This window comes from Mytilus edulis, chromosome 4, assembly GCF_963676685.1.
Source record: "Mytilus edulis chromosome 4, xbMytEdul2.2, whole genome shotgun sequence".
In the NCBI taxonomy this organism is placed as follows: Eukaryota; Metazoa; Mollusca; class Bivalvia; order Mytilida; family Mytilidae; genus Mytilus; species Mytilus edulis.
This window is the reverse complement of record NC_092347.1, coordinates 93006917-93022173: the sequence shown is the minus strand read 5'-3', so window position 1 is coordinate 93022173 and position 15257 is coordinate 93006917. Positions and strand designations below refer to the sequence as shown.

Here is a 15257-nt window from a genome sequence, read left to right as displayed (position 1 = left end):
GTGACAATGTATGACATGTATAGAGATGGTATTGAAGCAATGTTTTGGGTGATAAGTATCATGGTAGAGTAACGATGTATGGTGGTTCATTGAAATGATGAGTGGGTGACAATGTATGACATGTATAGAGATGGTATTGAAGCAATGTTTTGGGTGATAAGTATCATGGTAGAGTAACGATGTATGGTGGTTAATTAAAATGATGATTGGGTGACAATGTATGACATGTATAGAGTTGGTTTTGAAGCAATGTTTTGGGTGATAAGTATCATGGTAGAGTAACGATGTATGGTGGTTCATTGAAATGATGATTGGGTGACAATGTATGACATGTATAGAGATGGTATTGAAGCAATGTTTTGGGTGATAAGTATCATGGTAGAGTAACGATGTATGGTGGTTCATTGAAATGATGAGTGGGTGACAATGTATGACATGTATAGAGATGGTATTGAAGCAATGTTTTGGGTGATAAGTATCATGGTAGAGTAACGATGTATGGTGGTTCATTGAAATGATGATTGGGTGACAATGTATGACATGTATAGAGATGGTATTGAAGCAATGTTTTGGGTGATAAGTATCATGGTAGAGTAGCGATGTATGGTGGTTCATTAAAATGATGAGTGGGTGACAATGTATGACATGTATAGAGATGGTATCATGGTAGAGTAGCGATGTATGGTGGTTCATTGAAATGATGATTGGGTGACAATGTATGACATGTATAGAGATGGTATTGAAGCAATGTTTTGGGTGATAAGTATCATGGTAGAGTAGCGATGTATGGTGGTTCATTGAAATGATGATTGGGTGACAATGTAAGACATGTATAGAGATGGTATTGAAGCAATGTTTTGGGTGATAAGTATCATGGTAGAGTAACGATGTATGGTGGTTCATTGAAATGATGATTGGGTGACAATGTATGACATGTATAGAGATGGTATCATGGTAGAGTAGCGATGTATGGTGGTTCATTAAAATGATGGTTGGGTGACAATGTATGACATGTATAGAGTTGGTTTTGAAGCAATGTTTTGGGTGATAAGTATCATGGTAGAGTAACGATGTATGGTGGTTCATTGAAATGATGATTGGGTGACAATGTATGACATGTATAGAGATGGTATTGAAGCAATGTTTTGGGTGATAAGTATCATGGTAGAGTAACGATGTATGGTGGTTCATTGAAATGATGATTGGGTGACAATGTATGACATGTATAGAGATGGTATTGAAGCAATGTTTTGGGTGATAAGTATCATGGTAGAGTAACGATGTATGGTGGTTCATTGAAATGATGAGTGGGTGACAATGTATGACATGTATAGAGATGGTATTGAAGCAATGTTTTGGGTGATAAGTATCATGGCAGAGTAACGATGTATGGTGGTTCATTGAAATGATGATTGGGTGACAATGTATGACATTTATAGAGATGGTATTGAAGCAATGTTTTGGGTGATAAGTATCATGGTAGAGTAACGATGTATGGTGGTTCATTAAAATGATGAGTGGGTGACAATGTATGACATGTATAGAGATGGTATTGAAGCAATGTTTTGGGTGATAAGTATCATGGTAGAGTAACGATGTATGGTGGTTCATTGAAATGATGATTGGGTGACAATGTATGACATGTATAGAGATGGTATCATGGTAGAGTAGCGATGTATGGTGGTTCATTAAAATGATGGTTGGGTGACAATGTATGACATGTATAGAGATGGTATTGAAGCAATGTTTTGGGTGATAAGTATCATGGTAGAGTAGCGATGTATGGTGGTTCATTAAAATGATGATTGGGTGACAATGTATGACATGTATAGAGATGGTATCATGGTAGAGTAGCGATGTATGGTGGTTCATTAAAATGATGGTTGGGTGACAATGTATGACATGTATAGAGATGGTATTGAAGCAATGTTTTGGGTGATAAGTATCATGGTAGAGTAGCGATGTATGGTGGTTCATTAAAATGATGGTTGGGTGACAATGTATGACATGTATAGAGTTGGTTTTGAAGCAATGTTTTGGGTGATAAGTATCATGGTAGAGTAGCGATGTATGGTGGTTCATTAAAATGATGATTGGGTGACAATGTATGACATGTATAGAGATGGTATTGAAGCAATGTTTTGGGTGATAAGTATCATGGTAGAGTAGCGATGTATGGTGGTTCATTAAAATGATGAGTGGGTGACAATGTATGACATGTATAGAGATGGTATCATGGTAGAGTAGCGATGTATGGTGGTTCATTAAAATGATGGTTGGGTGACAATGTATGACATGTATAGAGATGGTATTGAAGCAATGTTTTGGGTGATAAGTATCATGGTAGAGTAACGATGTATGGTGGTTCATTAAAATGATGGTTGGGTGACAATGTATGACATGTATAGAGATGGTATTGAAGCAATGTTTTGGGTGATAAGTATCATGGTAGAGTAGCGATGTATGGTGGTTCATTGAAATGATGATTGGGTGACAATGTATGACATGTATAGAGATGGTATTGAAGCAATGTTTTGGGTGATAAGTATCATGGTAGAGTAACGATGTATGGTGGTTCATTGAAATGATGATTGGGTGACAATGTATGACATGTATAGAGATGGTATTGAAGCAATGTTTTGGGTGATAAGTATCATGGTAGAGTAACGATGTATGGTGGTTCATTGAAATGATGAGTGGGTGACAATGTATGACATGTATAGAGATGGTATCATGGTAGAGTAGCGATGTATGGTGGTTCATTAAAATGATGGTTGGGTGACAATGTATGACATGTATAGAGATGGTATTGAAGCAATGTTTTGGGTGATAAGTATCATGGTAGAGTAACGATGTATGGTGGTTCATTGAAATGATGATTGGGTGACAATGTATGACATGTATAGAGATGGTATTGAAGCAATGTTTTGGGTGATAAGTATCATGGTAGAGTAACGATGTATGGTGGTTCATTGAAATGATGATTGGGTGACAATGTATGACATGTATAGAGATGGTATTGAAGCAATGTTTTGGGTGATAAGTATCATGGTAGAGTAACGATGTATGGTGGTTCATTAAAATGATGATTGGGTGACAATGTATGACATGTATAGAGATGGTATTGAAGCAATGTTTTGGGTGATAAGTATCATGGTAGAGTAGCGATGTATGGTGGTTCATTAAAATGATGATTGGGTGACAATGTATGACATGTATAGAGATGGTATTGAAGCAATGTTTTGGGTGATAAGTATCATGGTAGAGTAGCGATGTATGGTGGTTCATTAAAATGATGGTTGGGTGACAATGTATGACATGTATAGAGATGGTATTGAAGCAATGTTTTGGGTGATAAGTATCATGGTAGAGTAGCGATGTATGGTGGTTCATTAAAATGATGATTGGGTGACAATGTATGACATGTATAGAGATGGTATCATGGTAGAGTAGCGATGTATGGTGGTTCATTGAAATGATGATTGGGTGACAATGTATGACATGTATAGAGATGGTATTGAAGCAATGTTTTGGGTGATAAGTATCATGGTAGAGTAACGATGTATGGTGGTTCATTGAAATGATGATTGGGTGACAATGTATGACATGTATAGAGATGGTATCATGGTAGAGTAGCGATGTATGGTGGTTCATTAAAATGATGGTTGGGTGACAATGTATGACATGTATAGAGTTGGTTTTGAAGCAATGTTTTGGGTGATAAGTATCATGGTAGAGTAACGATGTATGGTGGTTCATTGAAATGATGATTGGGTGACAATGTATGACATGTATAGAGATGGTATTGAAGCAATGTTTTGGGTGATAAGTATCATGGTAGAGTAACGATGTATGGTGGTTCATTGAAATGATGATTGGGTGACAATGTATGACATGTATAGAGATGGTATTGAAGCAATGTTTTGGGTGATAAGTATCATGGTAGAGTAACGATGTATGGTGGTTCATTGAAATGATGAGTGGGTGACAATGTATGACATGTATAGAGATGGTATTGAAGCAATGTTTTGGGTGATAAGTATCATGGCAGAGTAACGATGTATGGTGGTTCATTGAAATGATGATTGGGTGACAATGTATGACATTTATAGAGATGGTATTGAAGCAATGTTTTGGGTGATAAGTATCATGGTAGAGTAACGATGTATGGTGGTTCATTAAAATGATGATTGGGTGACAATGTATGACATGTATAGAGATGGTATTGAAGCAATGTTTTGGGTGATAAGTATCATGGTAGAGTAGCGATGTATGGTGGTTCATTAAAATGATGGTTGGGTGACAATGTATGACATGTATAGAGATGGTATTGAAGCAATGTTTTGGGTGATAAGTATCATGGTAGAGTAGCGATGTATGGTGGTTCATTAAAATGATGATTGGGTGACAATGTATGACATGTATAGAGATGGTATCATGGTAGAGTAGCGATGTATGGTGGTTCATTAAAATGATGGTTGGGTGACAATGTATGACATGTATAGAGATGGTATTGAAGCAATGTTTTGGGTGATAAGTATCATGGTAGAGTAGCGATGTATGGTGGTTCATTAAAATGATGGTTGGGTGACAATGTATGACATGTATAGAGATGGTATTGAAGCAATGTTTTGGGTGATAAGTATCATGGTAGAGTAACGATGTATGGTGGTTCATTGAAATGATGATTGGGTGACAATGTATGACATGTATAGAGATGGTATCATGGTAGAGTAGCGATGTATGGTGGTTCATTAAAATGATGGTTGGGTGACAATGTATGACATGTATAGAGATGGTATTGAAGCAATGTTTTGGGTGATAAGTATCATGGTAGAGTAGCGATGTATGGTGGTTCATTAAAATGATGATTGGGTGACAATGTATGACATGTATAGAGATGGTATCATGGTAGAGTAGCGATGTATGGTGGTTCATTGAAATGATGATTGGGTGACAATGTATGACATGTATAGAGATGGTATCATGGTAGAGTAGCGATGTATGGTGGTTCATTAAAATGATGGTTGGGTGACAATGTATGACATGTATAGAGATGGTATTGAAGCAATGTTTTGGGTGATAAGTATCATGGTAGAGTAGCGATGTATGGTGGTTCATTAAAATGATGATTGGGTGACAATGTATGACATGTATAGAGATGGTATCATGGTAGAGTAGCGATGTATGGTGGTTCATTAAAATGATGGTTGGGTGACAATGTATGACATGTATAGAGATGGTATTGAAGCAATGTTTTGGGTGATAAGTATCATGGTAGAGTAGCGATGTATGGTGGTTCATTAAAATGATGGTTGGGTGACAATGTATGACATGTATAGAGATGGTATTGAAGCAATGTTTTGGGTGATAAGTATCATGGTAGAGTAACGATGTATGGTGGTTCATTGAAATGATGATTGGGTGACAATGTATGACATGTATAGAGATGGTATCATGGTAGAGTAGCGATGTATGGTGGTTCATTAAAATGATGGTTGGGTGACAATGTATGACATGTATAGAGATGGTATTGAAGAAATGTTTTGGGTGATAAGTATCATGGTAGAGTAGCGATGTATGGTGGTTCATTAAAATGATGGTTGGGTGACAATGTATGACATGTATAGAGATGGTATCATGGTAGAGTAGCGATGTATGGTGGTTCATTAAAATGATGATTGGGTGACAATGTATGACATGTATAGAGATGGTATCATGGTAGAGTAGCGATGTATGGTGGTTCATTAAAATGATGGTTGGGTGACAATGTATGACATGTATAGAGATGGTATTGAAGCAATGTTTTGGGTGATAAGTATCATGGTAGAGTAGCGATGTATGGTGGTTCATTAAAATGATGATTGGGTGACAATGTATGACATGTATAGAGTTGGTTTTGAAGCAATGTTTTGGGTGATAAGTATCATGGTAGAGTAGCGATGTATGGTGGTTCATTAAAATGATGATTGGGTGACAATGTATGACATGTATAGAGATGGTATTGAAGCAATGTTTTGGGTGATAAGTATCATGGTAGAGTAACGATGTATGGTGGTTCATTAAAATGATGATTGGGTGACAATGTATGACATGTATAGAGATGGTATTGAAGCAATGTTTTGGGTGATAAGTATCATGGTAGAGTAGCGATGTATGGTGGTTCATTAAAATGATGAGTGGGTGACAATGTATGACATGTATAGAGATGGTATCATGGTAGAGTAGCGATGTATGGTGGTTCATTAAAATGATGGTTCGGTGACAATGTATGACATGTATAGAGATGGTATTGAAGCAATGTTTTGGGTGATAAGTATCATGGTAGAGTAACGATGTATGGTGGTTCATTAAAATGATGGTTGGGTGACAATGTATGACATGTATAGAGATGGTATTGAAGCAATGTTTTGGGTGATAAGTATCATGGTAGAGTAGCGATGTATGGTGGTTCATTGAAATGATGATTGGGTGACAATGTATGACATGTATAGAGATGGTATTGAAGCAATGTTTTGGGTGATAAGTATCATGGTAGAGTAACGATGTATGGTGGTTCATTAAAATGATGATTGGGTGACAATGTATGACATGTATAGAGATGGTATTGAAGCAATGTTTTGGGTGATAAGTATCATGGTAGAGTAACGATGTATGGTGGTTCATTGAAATGATGATTGGGTGACAATGTATGACATGTATAGAGATGGTATCATGGTAGAGTAGCGATGTATGGTGGTTCATTAAAATGATGGTTGGGTGACAATGTATGACATGTATAGAGATGGTATTGAAGCAATGTTTTGGGTGATAAGTATCATGGTAGAGTAACGATGTATGGTGGTTCATTGAAATGATGATTGGGTGACAATGTATGACATGTATAGAGATGGTATCATGGTAGGGTAGCGATGTATGGTGGTTCATTAAAATGATGATTGGGTGACAATGTATGACATGTATAGAGATGGTATTGAAGCAATGTTTTGGGTGATAAGTATCATGGTAGAGTAGCGATGTATGGTGGTTCATTAAAATGATGAGTGGGTGACAATGTATGACATGTATAGAGATGGTATCATGGTAGAGTAGCGATGTATGGTGGTTCATTGAAATGATGATTGGGTGACAATGTATGACATGTATAGAGATGGTATTGAAGCAATGTTTTGGGTGATAAGTATCATGGTAGAGTAACGATGTATGGTGGTTCATTAAAATGATGGTTGGGTGACAATGTATGACATGTATAGAGATGGTATTGAAGCAATGTTTTGGGTGATAAGTATCATGGCAGAGTAACGATGTATGGTGGTTCATTAAAATGATGATTGGGTGACAATGTATGACATGTATAGAGATGGTATCATGGTAGAGTAGCGATGTATGGTGGTTCATTGAAATGATGATTGGGTGACAATGTATGACATGTATAGAGATGGTATTGAAGCAATGTTTTGGGTGATAAGTATCATGGTAGAGTAACGATGTATGGTGGTTCATTGAAATGATGATTGGGTGACAATGTATGACATTTATAGAGTTGGTATTGAAGCAATGTTTTGGGTGATCATTATTAGGTTCATTAAACCGGTGATGGGGAAGCGATGTATGACATGTATGGTGGATTGTTAATATGGTAAGGTGGCAATTCGTTGTGACTAATTACAATGACAGTAGGGTAGCAATGCATGCATTATCAAAATTACGATATGGTAACGATGTATGGTGAATATTTGCATAGTAGGGTATGACATGTATAGTGATTGTATTGAAGCCATGCATTGGATTATAAGTATGATGGTAGGGTAGCGATGTATGTTGGTTCCTTCAAATGGTGGTAGATAAGCGATACTTGACATGTATAGAGATGGTAAGTATAATGGTTGTTTGACAACTCATTGTTACTGATTACAAAGACAATAGGATGGCAATGCATGATGGCTTATTTAAATGACGATATGGTTAAGATGTATGGTAACTTATGACGATATGGTTAAGATGTATGGTAACTTCTTTGAATGGTAAGGTAACGATGTATCGTGACTGACTAGTATGAGGGTTGGAAGTGATGTATTGTTGATGACTAGTATAACGGTATGTGTACAGATATTTGGAGGTTGACGACGGCGTTAATCCAATAGCAGTTCAACAACAAACATTTGAAAGACAACATTTTGGAATCGGTGAGAAGTGAGTGAGACATGGATGCATGCAATTTTTTAAACTAAATATTATATAAAAACAAATCGGTATCTGGGGATAGTTGTCTCATTGCCGTTCATACCACATATTCTTAATTCTTTTAGATAAAAACAAACGTTTTGGTCATGTTTCAAGTCGATGTCTACATTTTAGGAATTGCCCATAAGCGTATGCACAGAGATGAGCTTAAATCTTTAAAATTCATTATTTTTTTATAATGCTGCACAAAAGTGTACAAACTAAGTAATACTTGATTCATTTAAAAATAGGAAATATACATAAGTTATCCATTATTCATACACGCTGAACACAGAACACTAACCAGTTTAAAACCATAAAAGGTAGGAATAAAGGTAGATCTAGATTGTTACCTTTCAAATCAATTCTTCAAATATGATGAAAACCTTCGCATCTTAAAGATCTATACGATATTTAACACATTAAGAATTACCCAGAATTCCCTAAAGCAGTAGTTCCACAGACACGTGAAACAGAATTTGAGTTATTCAAATATAATATATGCAATTAAACCAAAGTCAGGAGACTAGAAATTGTATCTCTGGATCAACTTACTTTCTTAGAAGCCACTATTATGGAATTATTTAAATGAACTGTTAGTATTCAAACTAAAAGTTTAACAGCAGAATCATGGTTATTATGCTATCAAAAGATTGAAAACTCAAATATTGTAACTAACTCTGTTGATCAGATAAATATTGTTGGATTTGGCTTTTTCAACAACTACACAGGCAAATTTCACTCACATCAATTTCACGTGAATTTAAATTTATGTGAATCTCACGTGAAATTCACGTGAAATCAGTTTTTTTGAGTTTCATGTGAATCTAATGTAAAACTCATGTGAATTTCACATTAAAATCACGTAAAAATTTTCATGTGAAATTCACATGAATTTTTAAAATAGAGTATTTCAAATAACATCTAAATTTTCAAATTTAATAAAAATCATGAAAAATATCAAATTTTTTTGTTGTAAATTTCACGTGAAATTCATGTGAAAATTTCACATCAGATTCATGTAAATCTCAATTCACGTGAAATTCACATGAAAATTTTCACGTGAGTTTCATGTATAAGCTCGATTGAGGAGAATTTCACGTGAAATTTTTCATGTGAATTTCATGTGAGATTCGTGTGAAATTCATGTGAGCAAATTTTGCCTGTGTAGTCAATTTAAGATAGATTCCTTGAGTTTTACCTGGCTTATATTTGTTATACCAGTGCTGCATTTCCTGCCAACCTTCGGGTTTTTCTTGAAGTAGTACATCTTCGGCTGTCCTGCCATCAAGATTTAAGATTCTTGTATCAGCTCCACATCTGTAATATATGATCATTCGAACATAAATGGGTTGTACTTATTAAAATGTTTTTAAATAAAGTGGAATTATTAAATATAAAATACATGAAATCCAATCAGATGACCATGTGCCGTTTCTAAAAAAAGAGGGCGTTTTGTAGTTTTTGATTTGGGTTCGGTTTAGATGGGATGGAGTACAAACACCTGACGCGGTTTATATAACAAAGGAACTTGTAGATTTATGTTCTTCATAAATTGCGAGAGTTAAGCATTGACATAATAAGTCAGATCAATAAACAAATGCACAAGTCAGGAAGTACTAGTAATACTGAATATATTCTTGTACATACACAGATCTATACAGACTTAAATATGATTAAAATTAATATCAATTTGTAAAAAACTATCATTGACGATATAAATGTACTTTATAGCTTAGATTACTTAAAGAGGATTTAGGTTTTTAGTGTTCTTAGATATAAGAAGATGTGGTATGAGTGCCACTGAGACAACTTTCCCTCCAAGTAACAATCTTTAAAAGTAAACCATTATAGGTCAAAGTACGGTCTTCAACATGAAGCCTTGGCTCAAACCGAACAGCACGCTTTAAAGGACCCTAAAAGGACTAGTGTAAAACTGTACAAACAGGAAAACCAATGGTCTAATCTATATAAGAAATGAGAAACACTTTCCTCTTTTTCAACTTAATAAAAACAAACAACCTTATATCGTCCATATATGGTAAGGTAAGGTGTACTTCTGTGTCTTTCATTAACTTTATTTGAACAATACACCCTTTCATGACCAGATCACGAACAAGATTATTTATAAATATCGAAATGACCTAGTCAATTGAAATAGTTTTCTCCTGAATGAACCAGTATCGTTTAATATGCATTTGATCAGTTAAGGGAACACATTGTATATTGTAAAATGAAGGACGTTCGGTAAGCTTTGTATCTTTTCGAGACGACCCGAGATAGCATCGAATTTGTTTTGACAGTTTAAGTTTTTCATTTCAATTCGTAAGATGTCGCCACACCTGAAATGTTAAATTTGCGATTTCAAATTGTATGAATACATTATTCTTAAAACATTATTCTTAAAACATTATTTTACATATGAAAAGAAGAGATACATCAGCACTTAGCCACTGGGTAAATAATGAAATCTGGTAATAATAAAGAGTTTCTTGTGGTTATATGAATCTTTACACTCAAATAAACTTCTTTTGATTAGAATCAAAGAGTTTATAAAGTCAAGCATAGTGACGTCGCGTACGGTGTTGGTGATAATACATGTTTTGCTTCCCAGTTCGGCTTTATTGCATTTGTTCGAAGTTTCGGAATTCATAACTATATAAATGTATATATCAAAATGTGCGTAATTAAAAATAGAAATGGAATATGCCTTAAAATCAATACTTTTCTCGAATGATCCCTAATAACACCGATTTTGAGCGTGTAAAAAAGTAACACCGCGACATATGATCAGCGTTGCTTTGAAGTTATTTTTGTAATTTTTTAAACTTTTTAAAAAAATTTGTACTCCTAGCAAGAGCAGTCTTAAGTGTTAATGGTGTATGTTTTATTTATGACGTCATCGTCGACTGGACGCTTCTGACCAGGACGAAAAGTTCACTTTGTTTTGTGGCCAAGCCGAAAATAGTAAAAAAAAATATGATAGGGGAGAAGTTAAGAGTAATTTAAAAAAGTAATTCAAATAGATTCCGAAAATGATATACCATTTTATTCCGTATATGACAAGGAAAAAAAATAAAAAGTTTTGTTACATCATTTTAAAAGATCGTGGCAGAATTAATGATTTTTTGAAATTTGTATTTCTGTCACAAAACCCAAATCTTGCATATTTTAAAGAGCTCTTCAAAATTCGAACAAATGCTGCAGACCCAAATTACAATTTACATATTCACCCTTCCTGTGTCAAAATTATACAATAAATATATAACTTTCTATGTCTTCAATTAGTAAATATTGTTTAAATTATGTCCTTAATTGATAATTTGATTAAATCCGTTGAAATGTCACGCTCGCCGTTTTGGCATATTTGCTAAGTGTCTTATGAAAAGCATTAGGCATTTGCTGTCTTTTCTACGATCTCAAATTGTATTCTAACATGAAAATTTCCTTTTAAGGTGTATGAAAACTGATTGTGTCGTATGATAAGTCACATTATACAGTTTTGAAGGGGTGAAAATTTGAAATTGTAATAGCACAAAAAATACTATTTAACATTAAGATCTACTTTTCAGAGATTTATTTGAACCCATTTTCGATCACATGTCGAAAGTCTTAACCATACAGTCATCGATTACTTTTGTCTAGTCATAATGTCACACCATGGATGCTTTTTTACTCGTTTTGACGTTACGTTCTGTAAAACTTGACATGTAGTGCCTCATGTCGCAAACTACGGAAACCTTTACTTGTCATGCTAATTAACTTGTTCCAATTTGATATACATGTAACAAATTATCAATTTGATATAACAAATTATCAAGTTGATATAACAAATTATCAAGTTGATATAACAAATTATCAATTTGATATAACAGATTATGAATTTGATATTACAAATTATTAATTTCATATAACAAATTATCAATTTGATGTAACAATTAACAAGTAGAAATAACAAATTGTCAATTTGATATAACAAATTGTGAATTTCTTTACCAATAGTATGATTTAATCATAATAATGAAATTGATTGAAGCATTGCGTAACCAAAATTGGCGCATTTTTTTTTTAGTATTGATTGATTGTTTAGCTGACGTTCAGCGACAAATATGTCATTGAATGCTTATTCAAAACTTGTTTCTGAACCCTCTCCCTCCCCTTTTATCTATTATTTGAGGCAGTTTTGGGGACTAGTTTGAAAATTCTCTATTCAGAACATGGGACCTGGTGTCTTAGAACGAACGATTATGATAGAAAAAAAGGATCAATTTATATTGCACATTTTCAAGTTTCAATATTTATTTTGTTTGGACACATTTATTCAAAACAAAGACCCATGCGCGAGATCTAGAAGGAAAAACCCATGCCAAATCAGTGCGAAAGGGATTTGTTATATCAAATTTATAAGTTCTCATGGCAAATTATCATAATTTGTTATACCAAATTGATAATCTGTTATATTAAACTATTTATTTGTTATATCAAATTGGAAAAAAGTAAATTTGCATGGCCCTCAAAAACTTCTGTAGCAAATATCACATCATGCAAAACCATAACTTTTTTTTATAATTTTGTTTTGGATAATATATCTCAACAGATTTTTATTGAATCTAATTAAAATTAATAACTGTAACTGTTTCGGCGGAGGACATTTTAGCGAAAAAAATCGGACGTTTTAGCGCCAAAGTATAGCCCATTTTAGCGCAAGATTTTTAACCCATTTGAGCGAAAATGAAAATTATCAATGCCCTTTTTAGTGCAATATTTTTATGAGTAATGATAAATATTATATATATTTTTTTTAATAAAATCAAGACAGCACAATTTAAAAAATAAAATGTCCATTAAAATACAGCCCTAAAAGTTTAAAGGTTAAATCAAATTTTAAAAGCCCGTTCTAGTCTGGAATTTATATCCCAGAGAACAATGATAGTCTGTCTGAAGGGGACGATAGATGGCTGACTCGTGTTAAGAGAGAGCAATATCTCTTGCATACAAAAGACACCTTGTAGATTTGGAAAAGAGCAGGCTAAGGTTTCAAGGAAGCATTGCACCCTCAAAGTGGAAACGGATTAATAGAAGTTGTAAAAGCTTGTTTCCCAATCCACTATAAATAAATATCATTGCTCCAAGGGGATACTATATTTAAAAGAATTTTATTTTTCCGTTTTAATTTAACTGTACTTAAAAAATATGTGCCGCTTTTGCATTTCGGTTCTATACATAGAAAGTCAAGCAAACCGCTCATATAAATTATGCTGTATGATTAAGCTGCACGAAATGAAAAAAAGTATGACGTTATTTATACAATGCATGAAAAATAACGCCAAACTAACGTTACCAAAACTAACACCAGCACCGTACGCGACGTCAGTATATTGGTCAAAGTTGAATTGCAGTATTTAAAATCAAACGATTCAACGCAATTTTGATGTTGTTACCATATTGATATTAGCATTTTACCAGGTTCCTATTGTAATAGTTTTAACCCACGTTTTTATTCTTATGATCCAGTCATAAGTTACGTAACGGAAATAAATTTTGGGTTTCCTGGTATCTCAAAAAAATGATTAAATCTTGAGAAAGAGAAAAAAAAAACAATTATTTAAGAGGTAATATATGTTTCCGTATGAAAGGTTATGAAAGGTAGAAAATTCATCGAACCAGATCAAAAACTAAAATACCGTAAATATATTCTTTAAGTAGTCATACTCATTCATGAAAAATAGTATTTTCTTGTCTAAATCTTTTAATTTTTTTTCGATTTTTTTATCAATCGAGAGAAGAAATACATTTTGTATTCCTATTAGAACAGACAACACCTTGGCCAAAAAAACAAAAACAGAACAAGAACAAGAACAAAATGGATAACAGGAGATAATCAAAACCTAAAACCAGTACCCAATTTATACTTTAAAAACATACTGGTCATTTAAATAAAAAAGATTTGTAAATATTTTGCCAATGGGAAATTTTTTGTTTGATGTTAACAAATGAACAGGATTATATTTTTTCCCATGCTTAAGCTTTACTGCTGGTTATTATATATTTACCCGTCTGTTAAGCATATTGTCAAAAATTTGGAATGCTCTTCAATTAGGACATATGCTTTAAGCAGTTTTACGTCGTCTTTTGTTTTGTTTATATTTATATTTATTTTTTTAAACATTAGACCTACAGCATTGTAAAAATTGAAAATAAGTTGATAATATCAGTGTGATAAGCGGATAAATCATAGATCTTATACTTTTTTAAAGTGTAAACATTTTTGTATGCCTAACTGTGATGTATGCGAGTTCTTACATGTATCCTTTGAAATAGATTTTTTCTAACAAGAAGTTTATTTCGAGACTGGTACCCAAACTATGACTGTAACATTTCATGTCGGATGGTTGATCTATGGCATGCAGAGTGGGGTTAACGCCCAGATTTACTGGACCAAATAAAAATGGAAGGTCAGGTATATCACTTACAAGACCTGTTATTTTTAACAGCGATTAGGATCTTAACCAGCTCAAGTTACAAATTGAATTAAATGTAATTATACGAGTATCTGTCTTTGTAAACTTTTAATAATAGCGTTGGAAGGGAGTAGCTAAGTTCAAAATTATAAAATGTTGCATAACGGGTATTTACGACAGCAGGGCTCTTTTATAAAGTCTTAAATTAATTTTTGATGGTCAAGATATGAAGAAAAAAATACAATTTTCAATATAAGAAGAAATAAAGAAGGGTTTGTTTTCAACATTATAAGGAAGTCTCTAACGATCAAAGTAAAATTTGGTGTTATTGGGTATAATCTATATAAAGTTACAGGTCCTTTGGTAATTGTTAAGCAAACGGAAAATGATATATAGAAATAACATGTGACTAAAGAATCTATAATTGATTACTTCTCCTATTTAGAAAATAGTCACGGGTTTTACTATGTACACATGAACTTACTAGAAAAAATATTCTTTGTCATATTTTAAAGTCCATAATTGATATTCGATGGTCAATATATGAAGACAAAATAAAAAAATTACAGTTTA

The 15257-nt window shown here is 33.6% G+C and overlaps 1 protein-coding gene across 1 annotated transcript in view; it reads right to left on the bottom strand.

The window, feature by feature from the left end:
• The window catches only part of LOC139521072 (putative ankyrin repeat protein RF_0381), a 45850-nt gene that overhangs the window by 13108 nt on the left and 17485 nt on the right, over positions 1 to 15257 (bottom strand). The window contains exon 2 of the mRNA XM_071314327.1: positions 9425 to 9543. Within this exon, the coding sequence (XP_071170428.1) occupies positions 9425 to 9543 (119 nt within the window). The remainder of the gene's footprint in view (positions 1 to 9424; positions 9544 to 15257) is intronic.